This window comes from Sphaerodactylus townsendi, linkage group LG03 (genome assembly GCF_021028975.2).
Source record: "Sphaerodactylus townsendi isolate TG3544 linkage group LG03, MPM_Stown_v2.3, whole genome shotgun sequence".
NCBI lineage: Eukaryota > Metazoa > Chordata > Lepidosauria > Squamata > Sphaerodactylidae > Sphaerodactylus > Sphaerodactylus townsendi.
Genome location: NC_059427.1, coordinates 101081002 through 101105238, shown reverse-complemented (window position 1 = coordinate 101105238; position 24237 = coordinate 101081002). Strand labels below are relative to the sequence as shown.

Sequence of the window (24237 nt, the reverse complement as noted above, 5' to 3'; positions counted from 1 at the left end):
CTGTAGAATCTCTTTCCAGTGGCATTTAAGTAACTTGATTTTAATTCATATTTCAGGCCAATATGGAAGTTTTTAATGAATAATGCCCATAATAATAATACCCATAAAGGTTTTGTAAAAACTGGTTTCTAGCAGGCAAAGCTGGTTTTTGCTATGATAGGAGTGGGGGTTCTCTAGATTGTGGTTGTCCTATACAATTTTGAATACTTGAGTTGCATGAATGTGGGTTATAATGAACTTTGCACAAGTGCCAATTCAAAATCTGATTGGATTTGCAGCTACAGATGGCTACACTGCTTCGGATGAAGGGTTCACAGGGAGAACTTGATCAACTGGAACGTTTGCAGAGCATGCTTCAACAAAAGAATGGTGAAATAGAAGAACTTATCATGAAAGTGAAGCAGTTGGAAAAGTCTAAGGTATCTGCTTTGACAATATAAGCTTATTTGAGACCAGCTTAATTTAGAACAAAAGTGCATAGTATTGGACTATTCACTTTGGGAGGAGGGGGAAAGTAATTTGCTCAAAGGCTTAAAACTAGTCTGAAAGCTCTTGATTTGATATCAGGCTTACATGAATTACTACACTAAGAGCTCAACCTCTTCTATCACACTTTCTAACTCGTAGTTGGGACCTCTGTCTACAGAACAAGATTACTGCTCTGTGTTCTAGAGTTGACCAACTGAGCACAGAAACACTTTTCCCCACAAGATGCTGACCTGTGCATTCTTTAGTGGGAGAAGCTTGTTTTCTTTTCGTCCACAATATCAGAGGGACTGTTTTGGAATTTCTCAGTTTATCTCTTCAGAGACATTTCAAATACATTTATTTAATCTCTCTTCATAGCATAGGGGGTTCTTTTTGAAGCTTCCCAGCCCTTCTCCAACTGCCTTCATTTCATTGTAATCTAGCCTATCCCATAAGTCTTTCAGATAGTATGGAACCAAGAACTCTGAAGGAGCATTGTATGCTGGGGTGAAGATTTCGGTGCAGCTCTATGCTTTTTCATACTGAGTCTAATTTTTGAAGGTGGCAGTGGTTACTAAATGACTTAATTTGTGTATCCTGGGTAATATTAAAATATAGGCCGTCTCTTTCTCCCCCCCCCCCCCTGCCCCAGACTGTGTTTACCATGACTTAAAAACTTTTTACCCTGAAGAACATAGTGACAATGTTTGATGCATTTGAATGAGAAACATTTTTATGTACTGTTTACTACTTGTCTTATTTTTAATGGCCATTAATTAACACTGAACCTTGGAACACATAAAATGTCAAATGTAAACAGTGGCCTCCAGTTTTTGTTATTGTTCTCCAGCAGATAACTGAAAACACAAAAGAACTGATGCTTTATAATGCTTCTGAATGTCCAGAACTTAGAGGTGCCCGTTACACAGATTTGCTGCAGATGAAGCTTGCAAACTCTGAGTAAGTATTAACTGTGGTGCTAAAGTGTATGGCGTGGGTAATTTTTTTACCTCTGTAGTTCATATGCAACTTAAGACTTTTATTTTTCAGGCTGGCTTTGTTTTATTGTATTGTTGTTTGTTGTGCACCGCCGTGAGCCCTTTGGGGGTAGGGCGGTTTACCAAATTGAATAAATAATAATAATAATAATAATAATAATAATAATAATAATAATAATAATAATAATAATAATAACAACCCCCCTCCTCACTAGATTAATGAAGTATCATTTTTATCTAGGAGATGCAAAGTGAATTTAACACCCCATGTCTTTTACCATGCTGTTCAAACTTAGCCATTGTTCTATTCGTATTTCATGGCTGAAGTCTAATTCTGTTTTAGATTTTAGCTTTTAACTATACTGGTAGGGTCATTGAGAAAGAAGAATGTATTCACTAGCACTAAAACTGAACAATGAGTTCAGGTCCAAATAATACTTGTGCATCTTCTAAGCGATAACGCCACTGAATTCTGAAGTGATTCCAAGTTATCCAATACTTACACTTTCTTTCTTTCTGTCTTTCTGTCTTTCTTTCTTTTTTTAAATTTTGCAGTAAGGAGATAGAAAATTTGAGAAGTGAGTTGTCTTTACAGAGGATGAAAGCTTTGTTTGAAAGTCAGCGGGTTTTGGAGATGGAGCGGAAGCTTTTTGCAACTGAAAGACAGCTTGAGACTTGTCAAAGTGACAGCATAAATTTGCGAGTGCTCCTGGATGAATTGAGAATTAAGTATGAACCTGAAGGTAAATGTTTAAATTCCCTGAATGGAATAGAATTCATCATTGTAAATGTTCAAGAGTGCCTTGCGTTGGAAGAAACTGCAAGACTATACAGAAGAGCTACTCTTGGACATAACTTATACCAACAATAATTGAAATGACTTTCACAACTCAAGCACTAAATCAATAAGAGAACTTTCGTAGAAGAATCAGAACAGTATTTTAACTGCTAGGTATCTCACCTGGGTAAAACAGACTTTGAAACTAATAAGAGCCAAGCATGGGTTATGCTACAATATGGGTCTGGTGAAAGAATATGGTTCAAGCGATGATAGAGTTTTACAGTGGGTTACAGTGGCAATTTCCCTTCCCCCCACTAGCTCAGCTCAGCCTTCCTCCAAATGTAGAATCTGTTTATAATGAGCTTATATGGGTAGCTTCATTCCGTGCTGCCAAAGCAATTTTAGTTCCTCCCTACTGGAGAATGATGGTAGCCTTATGGAGAAGTCACCCCTTTCTTCAGCTGCCACCAGACAAGGTATGGGAAGGGGACAGCAGGACTCCAAACTTTCACTGGCAGTTCTGTGCCTAATGATAGCAGAAGAAATGCAGTGGCGTCCAAAATTTGGAAATGGTCTTGGAATTGGTGGGAGTTCTGAACTATTTGTTTCAAAAATAATTGGTGTCTGCTATATTATTCATCCTGAAAGCTTAAGGAATGAAATGTGGATCTGTCAGCTGATGCCTTTCCCCTTTCCACTACCAGCTGTGAACCCTCACTGTAACTGCAAGAAGCTTGCAGTGTTGCCTGCTTTTACTCTTTTGGCATGGCTATTTTGTGGTAAAGGAAAAAGAAGCTGGGGCAGTTGCACAGGAAAACTAATAAATAGCTGCTCACGTTCCCCACAGGTATACTCCTGGCCCCCGCCCAAAACAAATCTGCTGAGTCTGCTCTTGTAAGTGTTGCAGCAGAATTTCATTGATGACTTATGTTGGGTTATATTTTGTTAATTTTATAGACTTGTTATGAATAAAGTAGTTCAAGGAATGAACATAAATTGACATTGATGTGTGTGTGTGTTCTGCTTTAGATTTACTTGAACTACTGGTAGTAACATTGTTTCCTGATCTGTGGTTTGCTAAAGCAAATTACTTTCTTCCTTATGGAGATCAAGGCAGCTTACAAAATATAATTTTAATAAATATGTAATCAGATTTTTTTTACCAATTCACTTTCTTTTCTTACTAATTCAGTAGAAGTTCTGGAGATGGTCATGATTATCTTTTCAGGAGATACAGGTTAATGGTTTTTATTACATCCTTGGGTGACGTTCCTCTTTGTATTTTGTATGATTTGCAGGGAAATAAGTTTCAGAAACTTAAAGGATATGTATAGTGAATTGCAACATAGTTGGTTAAAATGGATCACTAACAATATTGGATCAATGAAAATAGCTTATAGGAACTATGAGGCATATCCTGCATGAAGCCAGAATCGATATAAGGTCAGCTCAGCTTGTGATGGTGGTGATAGATGGGTTTGTATAAGGTCTCAACTACTCTAACAAGGTTCAGTATTATGAGAGGTATTAGCTGTCAGGCACTTTTTTGTTCATCTGAATGTACAGACGACATACTGTTCCAGGCCTCTATTTCAAGTCCTTTGGATCTTTAAAAAATATCAGTTATACAGAAAGAGGACTGTTTACAAAACAACTGTGGTATGAATGAAGCAAACCTTAGCATAGCAATTCAGTTCACATATTTATGTAAGAACCTTTAAAGGAATCATGTACAACAGCCAGTTTTGTAGCTAACAGGTACATAATCTGTTACAACGAGGTGCAGTGGCTAAGAGCGGTGGACTTTTATTTGGAGAATGTGGTTCAATTTTTCACTCTGCACCCAGGCTGGGTGACCTTGGGCTAGTCTCAGAACTCTCTCATCCTCACTTACCTCACAATATGCCTATTGTGGAGAGGAGAGAAAGCAAGGTGATTGTAAGCTGCTTTGAGACTCCTTTTTGTAGAGAAAAGCAGGGTATAAAAGCCATTTGTAGTGGTTAGGAGCAGTAGAGTCTAATTTGGAGAACTGAGTTTGATTTCCCACTCCTCCACATGAGTGGTGGAGGCTTGTGTAAGAAACTTCAAAGGAATCATGTACAACAGCCAGTTTTGTAGCTAGCAGGTACGTAAACAAGATTTGTTTCTTCACTCCTACATTTTTGCTGGGTGACCTTGGGCTAGTCACAGTTCTTTCAAGAACTCTCAGCCCCATCTAATTCACAAAGTGTCTGTTGTGGGGAGAAAAAGAGAAGGAGTTTGTTATCGCTTTGAGACTCCTAACAGGAGAGAAAAGCAAGGTATAAATCCAAAGTTGTCTTCTACTGTATATAGAATATGTTTTGTTTCTATTCCATGCTTTCATTTTTGCCAACGGAACTCTTAATTTGGCAAAAGAAAAATACAGCCATTGCTTTATAGTCCAAATTCAACAACTGGTGCTATACAGATAATTATTTTAAACAACCCTTTTCTTCTGAAAGCACAGGGTAATCTAAATGATAGGAACACTTCATGGAAAGCCTAACAGGTTAATTATCTGATCATGCTTGGCCATGTATAAGTAAACATTATGGGAAATGCTTTATTGATTGGGAATGATGAAACATCCTGAATCTTTACAATTGCTCTGGGTGAATGTAAGAAAAAGTTAACTGGAAGACCTCCCTGCTAAAAATAGTCCTCTGGTAGGGCTCTGGTAGGTCATTCTGGGCTTTAGTTTTATCATAGTTTCCCACAGTGTCATATGAAATGTCTTCCATTAATTTGAATTAATGCAGTTAAGTCTAATCAGTTGAGCAACCAATTTTATTTAGCCTTAAGAATTATTGTATTCTTTTTCTTCCTTTTCCTGCTGCACTAGAGTTAATGAAAAATCCCATCAGTTTTAAGAAGGCTCCAGGGAACATGGTTTCTGATGTTTTAAATAGCATGAAGACCCCTGTGCGTGAAACCGCTTATTTGCCGTCTCAAACTTATGAAGAAATAAAAAGAAGTGAAGACCGTATGAAAACCTCTCTGCAAGCTCTACCTTCAGCAATGTGTCAAAAAACTGATCAGCCTGAAACGAAGAGAATTAGAATCAAGAAGGAAGAATCTGACGAGAAAAGTGTAAAAAAGAAAGATGGGAATGATTCTGCAGCTTTTCCTGTTACCAGGTCAGTGTCTTCTAATGTGTATGCACAAGGCAATCGGCACAGACCTGCATCTCTGTTCTTTCGCTGCATGAACTATGCTATCTACTTCTTCATTTACTTTCTCAGTGTTGCATGCAGTGCAATCCCTCAGTTCCACCTGCCTATTCTGACATTTTCAAAAACCTCTAAAAAGATTAAAAAATAATACAATGAAAAGGACTCTTAAATCATGGACATTTTCACTATCTAAATGGCTGCAATAAAATTGAGTGCTTTATGCTGTATTTTCCCTCTGTATTAGCCATTGTGTGTATTCAGATCTTTTTGCTCACACTTTAAACTGGCACACGTTGCCAGGTGTGGCTTGATCTGCAGATATCAAATTACTGCTGCAGTTTTTTTTACAGAATTGCAAAAAGCTACTTGAGCTTTCATAGTGAATGTGCACCTAGATTAGAATAGGACAGGCATGTGGCACACAGTGATAGATCTAATGTTGAACTAGAGTGGGAACATGGTGGCTGAGATTTTCTTAACAGCTGTTAAAATATTTAGTATTTATTGTATTACTCTTTTTGTTTTTACTTGAGAAGTGAAGAGAAACATTTTTAAATCACAGTTTTTACAATAGCTTCTTAGGATGAACTTTGTACCATCAGTAGAAGTTTGTCTACCAAATCTGCTGGAGGAGGGGATTAACATTCATGTTTGCCTCAGACAGATGCACTAAGTAGCTTTCTTTAAGAGTGCAAAAGCAAGCTGCTCAAACTTCATCAATGTTGTTTTCTTCCCTCTCCGCCCCCTCCCCCCAGCAGCAGATAGGATGGCCGTGTAGATAATATCTTGCAGTCATAAGTCAGTGCATGTTTTTGTGAACATGTTGCTGCTTTTTAACTAGTCTTGACATTACTGACTTTTGGCAATGGGGAAAGTATGTATTGACAAAAATGATTCAGCAGAGAACATCATGTGGCTGATGGAAACTAGAAGTGGAGGTTAGTTTTTATAGGATGACAAGCTGGAAAATTTGATGTTCAGGTGCTCAGTAGATTAGCTATTTTACTGCGTCAGTGAGAAGCCTACCTTTTGGGCTTTCCTTTTCTATCTTGTGCATTAGACATGGGGTATATTATGGAATAGTTAAGTTTTAGCAGGCAGCCCTATTTTGAAAGGTTTTTCATTGGATAGGTGAACGTACTATCAGAACAGGTGCTAGACTTTCAGAATAGGTGCAGTACTTTCAGAACAGTGCTAGAATTAACAGTAAGATATAGCTGTCGAATTTACAGTGAAAAGTATAATCCTGATGCTAGAGTTCAGTTATGAGGTGGGCAACAGTAACATCTACTACACATTCAGAGACAAGAATGCATCAATTTAATTTGAGTGCAAGGACACCCAATTGTCCTGGGCAGTTTAGATGTTTTCAGGATCCTCTTTCTGCATATTGGCAAGTATTCAGATTGAAGTGTTTACCACTTAAGTTTAAAAGGGAAATTATGGAAATTTAAGTACACTGTTTAATCTAGCTATGCTTTCTAAATAGTACCACCACAATGGAACTGGAATTGCAGTCTGATGTAGGTAAAGCCCTGGAGCCATTCAGAGAGTTGAAGCAGGTGGGTGCAGGGTGACTAGATGGAATGATGGAGAAGTCAGCTGTTGCATTTGAATAAATGGCTTATGTAAATGGAGGAACCTCAGTTCAGAGGAGAGTACAATAGAGGGGGGGAAAGAAGAAAGATGGCCAAGCTTTATATGGTGGCTTTGGGAAGAATATGAGGACTGATGGTCTAGTAGTTGATGCTGTGTGCGGAATTCAGGGTGATTCCTTTGCAACCATGTGGCAAATTTGCATGTAAAATGGGCAGGAAGCCTACATGTAGCTGTTCCACTAGTAGCTTTTGGGGAGATCTTAGTATGCTTCTGCATTTACTCCAGTATATCATTGGAGTTTGTGTTTAATGAGGTCTTATGCACCATAACACCTTTTACATATTCTTAAAGCAAGGTTGGTTTTCTTGTTTTTGCATTATGGGGGAAGACTTTTGGAGGGAGGCAAGATATATATTTACACATGAAGACTCAGTGATTGTGCTTAAAAATTCTGGACTTTTGCAAGAAGAAATTGGACTTGCAAGAACATAGTTTAAAAGTTTAAATGGTGCTTCCAAACAGTTGTAGGGCAAATGACTAGACTAGCACTAACAGATTTTGCCAATTCAAAATTGGTATGGATTGTCTTAATGTGGTGTTGAATGCATCAGCTATTACAATTAAACTCCTATAATGTCTCATACCTCAGGGTCTGTGTCTGTCCCCTTTTTCTTTCTTAAAATGTTTCTTGTGTGAGTGGGAGAACATAGTGTGAGCTTGGTAGAAGACACTGTGATAGGTTGTGTTAGGGCAGTGGTGGAGAACCTATGGCACGGGTGCCAGAGGTTCGCACTCAGAGCCCCCTCTGTGGGCACAGGCAAACAGAGCCCCCCCACCCCACCCCCCACACACACATCTTGACTGGCCTGGGCCGCTGGGCTTGATTATTAGCATTAAACCTAAGACCTAGTTTTGGGGAAGCAGTGTAGGTAACCCTGTTAAGCGCTGTTAAATCTCACTGATTTTCATGCGAAGAACTAAAGCGCGATCCTTTACCTGGGAGTAAGCTCGATTGCTGGGGCTTGCTTCTCAGCAAACCCTCCTAGGGTCGTGATTCACCCGTTGGAAGAGTTGCACGGTTGCTTCAAAGCAAAGCCACTGAGCAAAGCTTATTACCGAGTAATGCAAGCCTTGGAGCCAACCGTTTTTTCTAAACTAAAACCTCAGTATTCAGGTTAAATTGCCGTGTTGGCACTTTGCGATAAATAAGTGGGTTTGGGGTTGCAATTTGGGCACTCGGTCTCGAAAAAATTCGCCATCACTGTGTTAGGGGAACCAGGAATCTTTCATCATAGAAGTCTCTTTCCCCTCTCCCTTTAGTTCAGACAGGTCACTAGTTCTGAGCTCCATTGAAAAAGAACTGTGAAAGAAAAAACTATTATGGCTGAAATGAAGAGCAGCTGTTCTTCCATCATAGCTCCTTTGGGTTCTGTGGATGGAAAAAAGAAGTTGAATAAGAAAAATCCCCCAGGCCAAAACATTGGGCTAAAAAGAGATTTGGACTGTTGTGAAGTGGAGATGGGTTTAGAGGACTCCTTTCCCACTAGATACAACGTTATAGACTAGGACAGTGGTGGCGAACCAGTTGGCCATGCTGGCAGGGGCTGATGGGAATTGTAGTCCATGAACCTCTGGAGTGCCATAGGTTCGCCACCACGGGACTAGGATAAGGAAGAAGGAGCATGGTCTGGAAATGAGGAGGAGTAAGAGGACAATACTATTCAGGGGTGGGTATTCCTGCCAGAAGAAAAACATTGCAAGCTTCAAGAAGCAGTCTCATTTACCTGCAGACAATGGAGATGGGACCTGATGGATCTCTTGGCACTTCTAGGTCTGCTGATTTCAACAATCAGTATCGTCCCCCGGCAATATTATGCGCACAACTTTTGCAGTATCTACTGTTGCCACATCAGAGCAGTATCTGCAGAAAGTGGCAGAAATGGTTAATCCTGCCAGAAAAGCTAAGGTGTCAGCTCAGATGGTGGTCAGACTGGAAACACCTGAGTCAAGGGACCTTGTTCCTTCAGCGCCAACAGTTGGTACTAATCACAGGTGCCAGCAAAAGGGGCTGGGGGCACATTGCAAGGAACTGGTGGCTCAAGGCATTGGGTCAACAGCAGAGCACAAGCTCAGCATAAATATCCTGGATCTAAGGGTCAAACACCAGGGTCTTCACTGAGCAACTGACTAAAACATTGACATGTTTTGGTTCAGACCAACAACACAACAGCCAAGGCTCACATAAACAAATTGGGGTGGGGGGATGGGGAAGACAAGAAAAAGTATGGCATACCCTTGATGTAAGAAGGGCAGTAAATTTATATTTAGTAAATGTATATTTAGGGAACACAGTCCTTTAGACTGACAGATGTTATGTTTGTGTGATACGAGAGGAGAAATAAGGGGGAAAAGGCTTCCAGAGCAACAATAGCTAGATGGGTGAAAGGGTGTATACAGCCTATGAGGGTCAAGACCTGCAAGTGCCAGGGCATGTCACTGTGCTCTCAATGAGAGCAGCAGCAGTATCAGCATCCTTCGCCACAAAAGCCGCAGTAGCAGAGATATGCCGTGCAGCAACATGGCCATCCTTTTCTATGTGTATGTAATAGACTGGACCAGCTGAGGCTGCCTTTGAAAGGAGAGTCCTTCAACAAGTGGCATTCCAAGATCATTGGGGTGAGCCTGTTATAAAAGTTTGTCCCCACCCTGGGATGGCTTATATAACCAGCCTGGAAGACAGAACCCCACTCAAGGAGAACTCCTCCTTCAGTGGGGTGAAATAATCTATTTCCTGCCCCTAAACAAACAAACAAACAAACAAATAAATAAAGTTGGATATGGTAAAAAAAAATAGTGGCACACAGCTATGGTGATCCTAGAAGGGCTGGCCCCCTACAGTCCAGGAGAGTAGCAGAAACATTTGCATAGCCCTGCCTGAACAGTTGGAGGTGTGACCTAAGCAGCCTGGATGACTTCACCCCACTGAAGAGAAGACAGCCTCCTGGTAAGTCCAACCTGTTATTCCCCTTCTCCTAGGAACTGCATAACAGAATAGCACAGCTTTTCCTTTAGCTATCATTATGATTTTGTCATATCACTAGCCGTTAATCCAATCCCCACCTTTCCTAACAACTAACATACTTCATGCTGCTCTGGAAGCAAGGGGCCGGAAACACATGTAGAAATACAGAGGTGGTAAGACTACAAGTACAGTCCATATCTGGAAATGCACTTGACATACTTGAAGGCACAAAATAGCTCCAGGTCCCAAGTGACAGAGGAAAGAATCAGGGGAAAAGAGAAACAGGCTGCAAGCACAGAGGGAATTTATTTCAACACAAGCTTGGCTGTAGCTTTCTGAGGGGGGGCGGGTTCCTGCTAAAGTAACAGTGGGATTCTTCATACTAGCATAACATTTTTAGGTAGGTATAAAATGTAACTAGGTGTGAGAACCAGTGCTAACAGGCCCATGGCTCAGTGGCAAGGAAAAATTCTTTGTAGTTCTGCTGAAAGGCTGATATCCTCCCTTTTTCTCTTCCTTCATCATAAGAACATAAGAACATAAGGTGGGGCTTTCGAGGTGGGGCTTTTGTCCTGAGAGGTGGGCCTTTAGTTCAGTCTCTGGAACCAGCAGAGAGGAGTAGCAGCAGAAGAAGACTTGGCCAGGAAGAGCAGAGTGACCTGCTGGTGTTCATTTTGGAGGGCTTTTCTCAAAGCCACAGCTTTTAAAACAGTGTATTTTAACAGGGGTTATCTCTTTTTCTCCTTGTAAGGCTCCTGTGAGCTAAGGCTGCTGAATCTGGAAGGTGGGGCTTAACAGGGGTTAACAGAGTTCATCTCTTGTTCCTCTTTGTCCTGAGAGGTTTGTCCTGAGAGGTGGGGCTTTAGTTCAGTCTCTGGAACCAGTGGCAATTTTAATTTAATTTTTTAATTTTTTTGTTTTTTAAATTAATAAGGACATATTTGACAGATAGTACGTGCAGATAGCTCCAGGGGGGCACTGACTAAAAGCTTAATATTTAAATATCTAAACAAATCAGATATGAAGGCAGAAAGCCAGCAGGGGGATGGGGGCTTTCCAATGTTTTGCACTGAGTGTCACATGTATGACTATCTGCCACTAGGACAGAAGTCGTGGGTGTGCCCTCGCTGCAATGAGCTCCTGGCACTCAAGGAACGTGTGCATTCTCTTGAAGCCAAGGTGGCAGACCTGGAGAAGCTGAAAGAGGCAGAGAGGGTGACAGACGAGGCTTTCAGGGACCTAACAGCCGGGTCCCACTCCCAAGGTGACATCTCTTCAGATGTCATGGAGAATGAAAGGTCTTGAGGGAGGGAGGGTGCCAGTCTGAGGTGGGGGAAGATGCTCCTTAAGATGAGATTCCTTCCTTAACTGGTGATCAGCTATCACCTCCTACTTTTCTAGGATACCCCTTGGGGAGGTGGGGGAGCTCCTTGTAGTGGGTGATTCGATCATTAGAAATGTAAGAGAGTTGGACTTGTGAGACGTGTGATGACCGCATGGTGACTTGCCTGCCTGGTGCTTGAATTTGTGGATGTCAACTTCGTCTAAGATAGGCTTTTAGACAGTGCTGGGGTGGAGTCAGCAGTTGTGGTCCACATTAGCACCAACGACATTGGGAAATGTAGCCGGGAGGGTCTGGAAGCTAAGTTTAGGCTGCTAGGAAACAGGTTGAAGTCCAGGACCTCCAAGGTGGCATTCTCAGAAATGCTACCCGTTCCTGCAGAGGCGAGCTAGGCAAAGCGGAGATACAGGGTCTCAATGAGTGGATGAGAAGGTGGTGTAAGGCAGAGGGTTTCAAATTTGTCAGGAACTGGGGAACCTTGCAGGACAAGGCAGGCCTGTACAAGCCGGGGCCGGGCTTCATCTTAACCAAAGAGGAACCAGGCTGCTGGCGCTCAACATTAAAAAGGTGGTAGAACAGCTTTCCAAACTGATCACTGGGGGAAAGCCGACAGGAGCTGAAAGAGGTGACTTAGGTTCGGAATACAGTATCTATAGGGGATGCAGACACAGAAGGAGGTTTTTCTAAATCCAGCCACATACAAGCGAGGAACATAGCAATGTGCATGTGACAAGGGATATGAGTGTCTACAAAAAGACTTGAGGGGTAAAAGCACATAAATCCCAGGTTAAGGACAGGAGCAAGGGTATACAGGTGTCTCTGTGCTAATAGTAAAAGCATTAGACCTAAAATGGGGGAGCTAGAGGTACAGAGTTTTGAAGGAGGGACTTTGATATAGTGGGCATTACAAGAGACATAGTGGAATGAGGAGAACCAGTTTGATGCTGTTATACCAGGCTACAGAGGCTCTATAGGAAGGACAGGACAGAGTAGCATTGGGGGGTGGAGTTGCCCTTTACATCAAAGAGAGCATAGTATCACATAAAATAGACAATGCAAGGGGAGCTGGTTCCCCTACAGAATCACTGTGGATATCAATACCAGGTGTGAAGGACAGTTTAATATTAGGAATATATTATAGATCCCCTGACCAAAGTGCACAAGAGGATTATGAGAGGGAAAAAGAAATTAGAGAGGCCAACAAAAACAAAAATGTAGTGGTAATGGGTGATTTTAACTATCCCCATATAAACTGGAAAAATGCATGTTCAGGTCATAGTAAGGGAAGAGCATTCCTGGATATGCTAAATGACTGTGGCTTAAGAGCAGATGGTTGTGGAACCAACCAGGGGAGAGGTGATCCTAGATCTAATTCTATGTGGGACCCAGGACCTGGTGCAGGAAGTCAGTGTTGTTGAGCCGGTAGGGAACAGCGACCACAATGCTGTCAGATTCAGTATCTCAGCATGCGAACCAAAATTGGCAACTACTGAAATGTAGTTACATTAAGCCTTCAGAAAGGGAAATTTCTCAAAGATGAGGGGGATAGTAGTCACTTGGGAAGGTGAAAGGGAAAATCAAGAGAGTCAAAACTGTCCAGGATGCTTGGAGGTTATTTAAAAACACAGTAATAAAAGCTCAGCTGGAATGTGTTCCACAGGTTAGAAAAGGCAGCACCCAGTCCAAAAGAAAGCCACCATGGTTAACAAGAGAGGTTAGAGGAAATTATCAAGAAAAAAAAGAAAAAATGTCTTTTAGAAAATGGAAGTCCAGTTTGGCTGATGAAGAATATGAGAGGGAACACAAATGGTGGCAAAAGAGAAGCAAGTTAGCTGTAAAGGGGAGGCAAAAAAAAGGATTATGAGGAACGCATGGCTTTCACGAACATCAAGACCAGCAACAAACAGTTCTTCAAGTACATCAAAAGCAAGGAAGCCAGCAAAGGAAGCCCGGTAGGCCCATTAGATGACAAAGGAACAAAGGGGTGTGCTAAAAGATGGCAGGGAGATTGCAGAGAAGCTGAATGAATTCTTTGCATCTGTCTTCACCCAAGAAGAGGTGAGGAAAATTCCTGCACCTGAACCAAGCTTCTTAGGAGGCGAATCCGAGGAACTAGCGAAGATAGTGGTAGACAAGGAAGAAGTTCTGGCAGTCATTGATAAACTAAATGTTACCAAATCCCCTGGCCCAGATTGCATTCACCCAAGAGTTCTTAAAGGGCTCAAGCATGAAATTGCTGATCTTCTCACTTTAATATGCAACTTATCTCTGAAATCAGGCTCCATCCCTGAAGACTGGAAGATGGCCAATGTCACACCAATCTTTAAGAAAGGATCTAGAGGGGACCCGGGAAATTACAGGCCAGTCAGTTTGACATGTGTTCCTGGTAAATTAGTAGAATCTATCATTAAAGATAAAATTATTAAACATGTAGAAAAGCAAGACCTGCTGAGAAAGAGTCAGCATGGCTTTTGCAGAGGCAAATCCTGTCTTACAAACTTACTAGAGTTCTTTGAGGATGTAAATAGGCATGTGGATAAGGGGGAACCAGTGGACATTGTCTACTTGGATTTCCAAAAGGCTTTTGACAAAGTTCCTCACCAGAGACTGTTGAGAAAACTCAGCAATGAAGGAATAAGAGGGGAAGTCCTCCTATGGATTAAAAACTGGTTGAGAAACAGGAAACAAAGATCCCCCCCCCCCCCACCCCCCCCCCCCCCCACCCCCCCCCCCCCCCACCCCCCCCCCCCCCCACCCCCCCCCCCCCCCACCCCCCCCCCCCCCCACCCCCCCCCCCCCCCACCCCCCCCCCCCCCCACCCCCCCCCCCCCCCACCCCCCCCCCCCCCCACCCCCCCCCCCCCCCACCCCCCCCCCCCCCCCCCCCCCCCCCCCCCCACCCCCCCCCCCCCCCACCCCCCCCCGCCCCCACCCCCCCCCCCCCCCACCCCCCCCCCCCCCCACCCCCCCCCCCCCCCACCCCCCCCTCCCCCCCCCCCACCCCACCCCCAATCCCCCCCCCCCCCCCAACCCCCCCACCCCCCACCCCCCCCCCACCCCCCCCCCGACCCCCCCCACCCCCCCCACCCCCCACATTCTCTTGAAGCCAAGGTGGCAGACCTGGAGAAGCTGAAAGGAGGCAGAGGGTGACAGGCACGAGGCTTTCAGGGACCTAACAGCCGGGTCCCACTCTCCTAAGGTGACATCTCTTCAGATGTCATGGAGAATGAAAGGTCTTGGGGAGGAGGGTGCCAGTCTGAGGTGGGGAAGATGCTCCCTTTAGGATGGGATCCCTTCCTTAACTGGTGATCCAGCTATCCTCTACAGCGACTGAGGATACCCCTTTATAGAGGGGAGGTGGGGGAGCTCCTTGTAGTGGGTGATTCGATCATTAGAAATGTAGAGAGTTAGGTTTGTGAGAGGCATTGATGACCGCATGGTGACTTTTGCCTGCCTGGTGCATAAGGTTGTGGATGTCACGCCTGGTCCCTAGATAGGCTTTTTTTTAGACAGTGCTGGGGTGGAGTCAGCAGTTGTGGTCCCACATTGGCACCAAATCGACATTGGGAAATGTAGCCGGGAGGTTCTGGAAGCTACATTTAGGCTGCTAGGAAACAGGTTGCAGAAGTCCAGGACCTCCCAAGGTAGCACTTCTCAGAAATGCTACCCGTTCCATCGCAGCACTTGGGGCCGAGCTAGGCAAAGCGGAGATACAGGGTCTCAATGCGTGGATGAGAAAGGTGGTGTAAGGCAGAGGGTTTCAGATTTGTCCAGGAACTGGGGAACCTTTTGGGACAAAGGCAGGCCTGTACAAACGGGGACGGAGCTTCATCTTAACCAAAGAGGAAAATCCAGGCTGCTACAGCTCAACATTAAAAAAAAAAAAAGGTGGCAGAACAGCTTTTAAACTGATCACTAAGGGGGAAAGCCGACAGGAGCTGAGGTGACTTCGGTTCGGAATACAGTATCTATGGGGATGCACAGACAGAGAGGGAGGTTTTCTAAATCGAAAAAAAGCCACACATACAAGTTTGCGGAACATAGCAATGTGCATGTGACAAGGGATAGTGTCTACAAAAGACTTGAGGGTAAAGCACATAAACTCCCAGGTTAAGGGACAGAGACAGGGTATACAGGCAAGTCTCTGTGCTAATAGTAGAAGCATTCGACCTAAAATGGGGGGAGAGCTAGAGTACACAGAGTTTTGAAGGGAGGGACTTTTGATATAAGTGGGCATTACAGAGACATGGTGGAACGAGGAGAACCAGTGGGATGCTGTTATACCAGGCTACAGTTAGCTCTATAGGAAGGACAGGACAGGGCGCATTGGGGGGGTGGAGTTGCCCTTTACATCAAAAGCAGAGCATAGTATCACATAAAATAGACAGATGCAAGGGGAGTTGGTTCCCCTACAGAATCACCTCGTGGATATCAATACCAGGTGTGAAGCGACAGTTTAATATTAGGGAATATATTATCGTCCCCTGACCCAAAAAAGTGGCACAAGAGGATTCTAGAGATGGAAACAGAAATTAGAGAGGGCCAACAAAACTAAAAATGTAGTGGTGGTAATGGGTGATTTTAACTATCCCCATATAAACTGGAAAAATGCATGTTCCAGGCTCATGAAGTAAGGAGAGAGCATTCCTGGATTACAGGTGCTAAACATGACTGTGGCTTAGGAGCAGAGATGGTTGTGGAACCAACCAGGGAGAGGGAGGTGATCCCTAGATCTAATTCTATGTGGGGACCCAGGGACCTGGTGCGTAGGAAGTCAGCGGTGCTTGAAAGTTGAGCCGGTAGGGAACAGCACGACCAGCCAATGCTGTCAAGATTCAGCGGTATCTCAGCATGCGAACAAGTGGCAACTACTAATGTAGTTACATTGCGCCTTCAGAAAGGGTAGAAATTTCTCAAAGATGAGGGGGATAGTGCATAAGGAAGCCTTGAAAAGGGGGAGAAAATCAAGAGAGTCAAAACTGTCCAGGATGCTTGGAGGTTATTTAAAAACACAGTAATAAGAAGCTCAGCTGGAATCGTGTCTCCACAGGTTAGAAAAGGCAGCACCCAGTCCAAAAAAAAGAAAGCCACCATGGTAGTTACCAACAAGAGAGGTTGAGGAAATTATCAGAAAAAAGAAAATGTCTTTTAGAAAATGGAAGTCCAGTTTGGTCTTCGATGTGAAAGAGAATATGAGAGGGGAACACAAATGGTGGGTGCAAAAGAGAAGCAAGTTAGCTGTAAGGGAGGCAAAAAAGGATTATGAGGGAACGCATGGCTGCTAACATATCAAAGACGCAGCAACAAACAGTTCTTCAAGTACAGATCAAAAGCAGGGAAGCCAGCAAGGGAAGCCCGGTAGGCCCATTAGATGAGACAAAGGAACAAAGGGTGTGCTAAAGATGGCAGGGAGCATTGCAGAGAAGCTGGAATGGAATTCTTTGCATCTGTCTTCACCTAAGAGGGAGGTGAGGGAACATTCCTGCACCTGAACCAAGCTTCTTAGTGGAAGGCGGTAATCCGCAGGAACTAGCCAAGATAGTGGTAGACAAGGAAGAAAGTTCTGGCAGCCATTGATAAACTAAATGTTACACTCAAATCCCCTGGCTCCAGATTGTGGCATTCCACTTAAGAGTTCTTAAAGAGCTCAAGCCATGAAATTGCTGATCTTCTCTCTAACTTTAATATGCAACTTATCCCTGAAATCAGGCTCACATCCCTGAAGACTGGAGAGGATGGCCAATGTCACACCAATCTTTAAGAAAGGATCTAGGGGGGACTCCGGAATTACAGGCCAGTCCGGCTTGACATCCGCTCCTGAGTAAATTAGTAGAATCTATCATTAAAAGATAAAATTATAAACATGTAGAAAAGCAAAGACCTGCTGAGAAAGAGAGTCAGCATGGCTTTTGCAGAGGCAAATCCTGTCTTACAAACTTACTAGAGTTCTTTTTTTGAGGGGTGTAAACAGACATGTGGGATAGAAAGGGGGAACCAGTGGACATTGTCTACTTGGATTTCCAAAAGTGCTTTTGACAAAGTTCCTCACACCACAGAGACTGTTGAGAAAAACTCAGCAATGAAGGAATAAGAGGGAAGTCCTCCCTCATGGATTTCAAAAAACTGGTTGGAGAAAACAGGAAACAAAGAAAGTGGATTATGTAAATGGGAAGTTCTCACAATGGAGGGCTGTCGGGAGGGGTGTCCCCCAAGGATCCGTATTGGGAGCCAGTGCTCTTTAACCCTATTCATAAATGACCTGGAAGTAGGGGGGGGTGGGTAAGCCGTGGTGGCCAAGTTTGCAGATGATACCAAATTATGTAGGGTAGTGAGAACCACAAAAAGGATTACAAAGAGCTCCAAGCTGACCTCGATGCAAATTAGGTGAGTGGGCTCAGAAATGGCAAATGCAGTTCAATGTAGCAAAAATGCAAAGTGATGCAACATAGGGGCAAAAAAATCCAAAGCTTCACATACATGACGCTACAGGGGTCAGTGCTATCAGTCACAGACCAGAGCATCCAAAGGGATTTAGGCTGTCTTAGTTGATAGTTCCATGGGAATGTCAACTCCGAATGCATGGCAGCTGTAAAAAAAGGCAAACTTCTATGCTGGGGATCATTAGAAAAGGAATTCGATAATAAAAACTGCAAAGATTGTCGCAGTTGCCCTTATATAAAAGCAAGTGGTGCTGACTGCATCTTTGGAGTACTGTGTCCAGTTCTGAGGTCAGCCGCATCTCAAAAAAAGCGATATTGAGGAGATAGAAAAAAGAGGGTGCAGAGGAAAGGGCAACAAGGAATGATTGAGGGACTGGAGCACCTTCCCTATGAGGAGAGAGAGATCTGCAGCGTTTGGGACTCTCTTTTAGTTTGGAGAGGAGGCGGGCTGAGGGGGGATATGGGCATTGAAGTCCTACAAAATTATGCATGTGGGTAGAAATGCTTGACAGAGAGAAATTTTTTCTCTCTTTCTCACAATACTAGAACCAGGGGGGCATTCCATTGAAAATGCTGTGGGGAAGAAATTCTAGGACTAATAAAAGGAAACACTTCTTCACGCAACGTGTGATTGGTGTTTGGAATATGCTGCCACAGGAGGTGGTGATGGCCACTAACCTGGATAGCTTTCAAAGGGGCTTGGACAGATTTATGGAGGAGAAGTCGATTTATGGCTACCAATCTTGATCCTCCTTGATCTGAGATTGCAAATGCCTTAACAGTCCAGGTGCTCGGGAGCAATAGCCGCAGAAGGCCATTGCGTTCACATCCTACATGTGAGCTCCCAAAGGCACCTGGTGGGCCACTGCGAGTAGCAGAGAGCTGGACTAGATGGACTTTGGTCTGATCCAGCTGGCTTGTTTTTATGTTCTTATGTTCTTATGGTATGGCACACAATTTACATGTAGTTTTAAATGATCTCAAGTAGCAGATAGTAATAAAAACCTTTCATTATGTAAGAAATGGAAATATTAGTAGATTTTTCTATTGTGTTAAAACTTAATAACATTTTCATTTCAGTAGGATATTATGTGCAGTATAGTTTATTAATTATGGACAAAATTAGTTGCACATTTTCCATATGTCTGTATACAGATTCTTAAATAAAAATATAATACATTTTGAATGAGTAAAATCTTGTTTTAACATTTTACATATTCCCAAAGAGAAAATAGTAAAAGTTGTGCCATCTGGTTAATCAACATATTTGGCATTGCTTTGTCTTAAAGAAGAGCAGGCAATTGTAGAACAGGCTCCAGTCCCTGCCATGGGTGCTACCCTAGGGTGTCCATACCTGGGGATTCTGCTTGCCCTCCTTGCTCCCTGCTGCTGATATGTTTTGGGCAGAGATTTAAAGGGCCCAAACACCATGACTCCTGGCCCTTTACATCTCCAACTGCTGCACAGCTGACATGATACGAAGGCAGGAGACACATTGTGGCTGTTTCTGAGGAGGATGTGCCCTTGGCCAGGAGCCCATTGGGATATTCTGCCTCCTTAGGAGCAGTAGTGGCGTAGTGGTTAAGAGCAGGTGCATTCTAATCTGGAGGAACCGGGTTTGATTCCCCGCTCTGCCACTTGAGTTGTGGAGGCTTATCTGGGGAATTCAGATTAGCCTGGGCACTCCCACACATGCCAGCTGGGTGACCTTGGGCTAGTCACAGCTTTTCAGAGCTCTCTCAGCCCCACCCACCTCCCAGGGTGTTTGTTGTGAGGGGGGAAGGGCAAGGAGATTGTAAGCCCCTTTGAGTCTCCTACAGGAGAGAAAGGGGGATATAAATCCAAACTCTTCTTCTTCTTCCTCCTATTCCTAGCCTGATTTCAGGCAGTGGGTCCTTGCCATGGGTGCAGTAAAAGCTTGGTTAACTAGGGGTTTTTGTGCGTGTGAAGCAGACATCCTCATTACTTAGTGATGCCAATTAGCAAAGGTTTACTCAAACACCTGCCATGGGGATTCCTGAACTACTTGATCATTTTCTGAGGCTCTTGGACAAGTACAACCAGCAGTGGGTCTGTTTCCCTAGGGTATGTTCTCATGCTACAAAGAGAATATGAGTTAATATTGTAATCCAGTTGTGTGAATCGTTCTGGCTATATGGATATCTTGTCACCATTTGGCAACCTGCTTCAAGAATGTAGGGTGGGAAAGACCCTGCAATGGTCATGTTTGTACTGTAGCGTGGGATCATACTTTGTGGAAGAAGGTTACGTATTGCTGGATGTACGCATGAGGTGGAGCCTGAGAATAGTATGTTACATTATCTGTATAGTGGGTGGGCAATACAGTTCAGTCAGGCTGCTCATATAACAACTAGCATTGAAGGAGGAACTATACCATTGAAAAGACTATTGTGTCTCTAAACAGATGTTCCCAGATAAGACTGCATATTACCAACGTATAGAAAAGCCAACCTAAATATCAGATAGAGGATTATAAGCATTGATTACAAACAAGATCAGCTGTGATCTTGACATGGAATTCACAGAAAAATAAGCAAGGATTACAAGTCCCTTGAATAAGCCATTGGGTGAAACCAGGAGAAACTGGCTCATGTTGAGACAGAAAATAAGCAGAAAGAAATCAAAGTTAAAGTAACATGTTTAGACTTATGTTTACTCTGACAATAGCATAAAAATATGTTCTTTATTTTGGTAACTTTGCTATATGAATAAACATTGCTCTGATGAATAATTGTTGAAACACATGCCAATTTTTGCAAAACCTCGTTAATATTGAGTATATAACAAAGCAAAGTGGAACCAAAGGATCTTGATAGCACTTCAGTGAGGCCTGCCCTGCTGCAGTGACTTTGGTAGAATAAGAACAGAATTCTTTATCCAGTCCCTTCATTCTGACCTTTAGTTTGTCCCCTATGCAGTCAGAACTTAAGAACACAAAATTCACACTTAGGAATCTATATTGGAGCCTGTAACAAGATTTCCTTACACTTCTACACATTATATCTAATCTAACGTGTAAATAATCTTCAAAAGTTACTAGGCCGTGAACTACTTGCCTGTCTGTCCACTTTTGTACGTCGGTTTGTAGCATATCAACAGAACACATCAATCAGCCACCGCAGCTTTGTAATTTTGCAAGATATTTTTTGCCCATTAGCCTATGTTCTTACCTGCCAAGAAATAGTACTGCAGATACATTGGCCAGATCTTGAAAGTTCTGGTAAATTGCTTGCATCAAGGAGTTTGCACATCTAGTGGAAAACTTAAACATTAACCCTTTGTACCTATATATAAAGCAGTTTAATTTCTTTGGAGTGTGTGTGTGTGTATGCTTTTCTACATTTTGGGCATGGCTTGAGTTACACAAATGGTACACCAAAATTGCAATTTATTATAAAATTAAGTGAACTTGAAAAGGTGATTTTATAGCAATGAATAATTTGTTTGGAGTAGCAAAGTACAGTGGAACCTTGGTTTTCATTGCCTTCAGCTTTCATCGGTTTCGGTTTTCATCGATTTTTTCAGTGAAAAATTTGCCTCTGTTTTCATTGATTTGCCTCAGTTTTCATCGATTTACAGTAAGGTACAGGGGTTTGTGGAGAAAAATCACCTGGAAAAAGCTGTTGCAGGCTGTGTCTGCAACTTGTTTAATGACAATGTCTTGCCCCATTTCAGACAAATCTTAAAGAGGCATCAGAAACAGATCTCTTTGGCTTTCTGGTGCAACATTGGTCCACTGGCTCTGATTGTTTGTTACTGTTTTCAGCATTGAACACTATGTTTATTCACCAAAAAATGTGTTTCTGGTATGTTTTTTGGAATGCCTGGAACGGATTAATTGGATTTTCATTGATTTCTATGGAAAAGTTTGCCTTGGTTTTCATCGGTTTCGGTTTTCATCGATTCTTTTCGGATGGATCACCAACGAAAACCGAGGTTCCACTGTATCAAAGGTGACAATATTTCATTGAAATGTGAAGTTTGTGTGTTGCTTTGCCTCAACCTGTAGATTGACACCTGAACCTGGAATAAAGACAGAAGAAAACTATGCTGGTGCAGCTGAAGATGCAAGTAAACAGGAGAAGAAAAGTCAAAAGAGAAAATACCCAGTAATGCACATGTCTTCTAAAGAACCTCTTGAAACTCAGTGTGCTCAACAGTAATTGAAAATATTTGTATTCCTCAGAGACTTACTGTTTTGATTGTTGCGCAAGGTATTGGATAGGAAAATTTTCTGGGTTCTTTGGTACCTTGCATATAGATACACTGTTATATCTATATGTCCTACAGGTATTAAGAAATCTGTAATATTCTTAAGTAGAACTGCAGAAAAATAAAATTTCTAAAAAAAACTTCTGTTCCAGTTGAAACAAAGTGTTTAGATTGTATGGCATTTCCTGAAAATAAGCTGTAAGAAAAAATAAACTTGCCAGTGATTTGATTAACACAGATATTATAATGACTTCAGATATAATTTAAAATACAATTTATCATACTGTCACATATTTGTGAAATACTCTTTAGTGGGACTGCACACTTACATAAATTGTTTAATTATGGGGCGGGGAGATAAAACCTAGATCTTGCGCCCCAGGCAAAGATGTTTTAATACATATTACTGGCTCTCCGTATACTAAAGTGTTCAACACTTTGTCAGATGTTCAAATTTAAATAAAACTTTCAAATCACTGTGTTCAGTTTTTAAGTTGCTTTATTTGATAAAAAAATTAAGATGAAAATGCACAACTTTCTGGAAGTTAATCAAATGTTTCCGATACCAAAGTAGGATTCCATCCAAATTAAACATATACAAACACCCAGTGATATCAGTGAAGCAATTGTTCTGCCCATTGACTTTTACCCCATTCCCATCAGAATAAGTAGCACAAGACATTGTGAGTGGGGAAGCAGTAATAGCTATGTCATGTAGTATACCCAGAGAGGTGTACCAAGGAAGCCTTGGTTATGAAAGTGGCCTTGGGTTGCCTTTTTCCCCCCCACTACAGTGTGATCCCACATTTTTTCCCCTGTGACAATAGTGTAAGATTAGCTTGGCTTTGGGTCCAAGCAGAAAGGTTTTTTGGCCCCTGTCTAATTAGCTGGGATAACAGACCCTTTGCCAGCTTCATTCTGGTTGTGGAGTTGTCTTTTATAATTAGGCCTGGTCCTGAGAATTTACTGAGACCCTAATTAGGATTGGCAAAATCTGTACAGGGTAGGTGCACCCATAGGTGAGCATCCTGAGACATCCAGGGATTTTGGGTGAGAGCATCCAAACCAGTCACTCATAGCTGAATGTTCCAAAGGTGCTTGCTGGGTATAATCCCTCAGTGGTATGTATGAAGTGGACCATGCCTGTCATGTGCTTTATGGAAGTGTGTGGGGCAGTTCTGAAGGCCGGATCAGTATTTGACTGTGTAAAGTGCTGTCAAGTCACAACCCTTACAGCAACCCTAGTAAGGGGTTTTCAAGACCAGAGATTTAGCAGAGGAGGCTTGTATTGCTTCCTCTGCAAAGTCTTTCATGGTGGTCTCTCATCAAAGCGCCAGCTCTGCTTAGCTTCTGAGGTCTGATGAGATTGGGCTGTACTATACCACTACACATCCTGTCGCTGACTGCCTTCTGCCTTCATGGCAACCCTCTATGCGGATTTGTATTATCCCTTCCTTGGTCATTTTCTGTGTTTCATCCTTCCTTGAGTCTACTGGTCATTTTCTGTGTGTGACATCTGTGTATTTTCTGTGTATTTATATTCCATATTTTATCAGTCCTCTTGTGTGGTTGGTGATGCCTCCTGTGGCAACAATTTTGTAGTGGTGCATGTCACCCCATTGTTAAAATTCCAAACGTTCCTGCAGGTTCCAAAAGGTTTGGCACCCCTGCCCTAGTTTCACCCATGCATAAGGTTGCCAGGTCTCCTAGCGTAGTGGGAGATCTGCAGCCCATCTTTGCCCACTACTATGCAAACTGCACAGCTGAAAGATGTTTCTGGTTGAAAAGTGGGGCTGGGTAATACACTACCATTCATTTCTGGAGCAATAACACCACTTCTGTATTGTGATGGAAATTATGTACTTGTGTCAGGGATGCGGAGCACCCCACACACAGCCATAAGTCCCATCTCCTGTTAGTTGCCAGGCCATGACTGGCAATCCTACCACTTTGTGTCTCTTCATTTCCAGGTACGGAACAAATCTATAGTTGCTGCTTACTTAAACCAATTAGATATTTAAAGGTAAGTCTTAGCTGTATGGTCACCTATGGCTTGAACCCAAAGGTACTGTTCTATTGGGTGGCTTTTCCATCTGCAAAGGAGGGGAGGAAGATTTTTTGCTAATTCAATTATCCTGCCATAGACTCCCACTTTCCCTAC

The 24237-nt window shown here is 42.8% G+C and overlaps 1 protein-coding gene across 4 annotated transcripts in view; it reads left to right on the top strand.

Moving 5' to 3' along the window:
• SPDL1 (spindle apparatus coiled-coil protein 1) overlaps positions 1 to 22552 on the top strand; it is a 40577-nt gene extending 18025 nt beyond the window's left edge. For 2 of the 4 annotated variants that reach the window (XM_048490750.1, XM_048490749.1), the window contains 4 exons: positions 279 to 419; positions 1319 to 1428; positions 2022 to 2209; positions 5111 to 7679. In XM_048490750.1, the coding sequence (XP_048346707.1) occupies positions 279 to 419; positions 1319 to 1428; positions 2022 to 2209; positions 5111 to 5589 (918 nt within the window). In that variant the 3' untranslated portion in view covers positions 5590 to 7679. Of the gene's footprint in view, positions 1 to 278; positions 420 to 1318; positions 1429 to 2021; positions 2210 to 5110; positions 7680 to 21873 lie in introns of those variants that run through there. The other 2 variants (XM_048490752.1, XM_048490751.1) reach the window with 2 other exon arrangements.
• The last annotated feature ends 1685 nt before the right edge of the window (positions 22553 to 24237 follow it).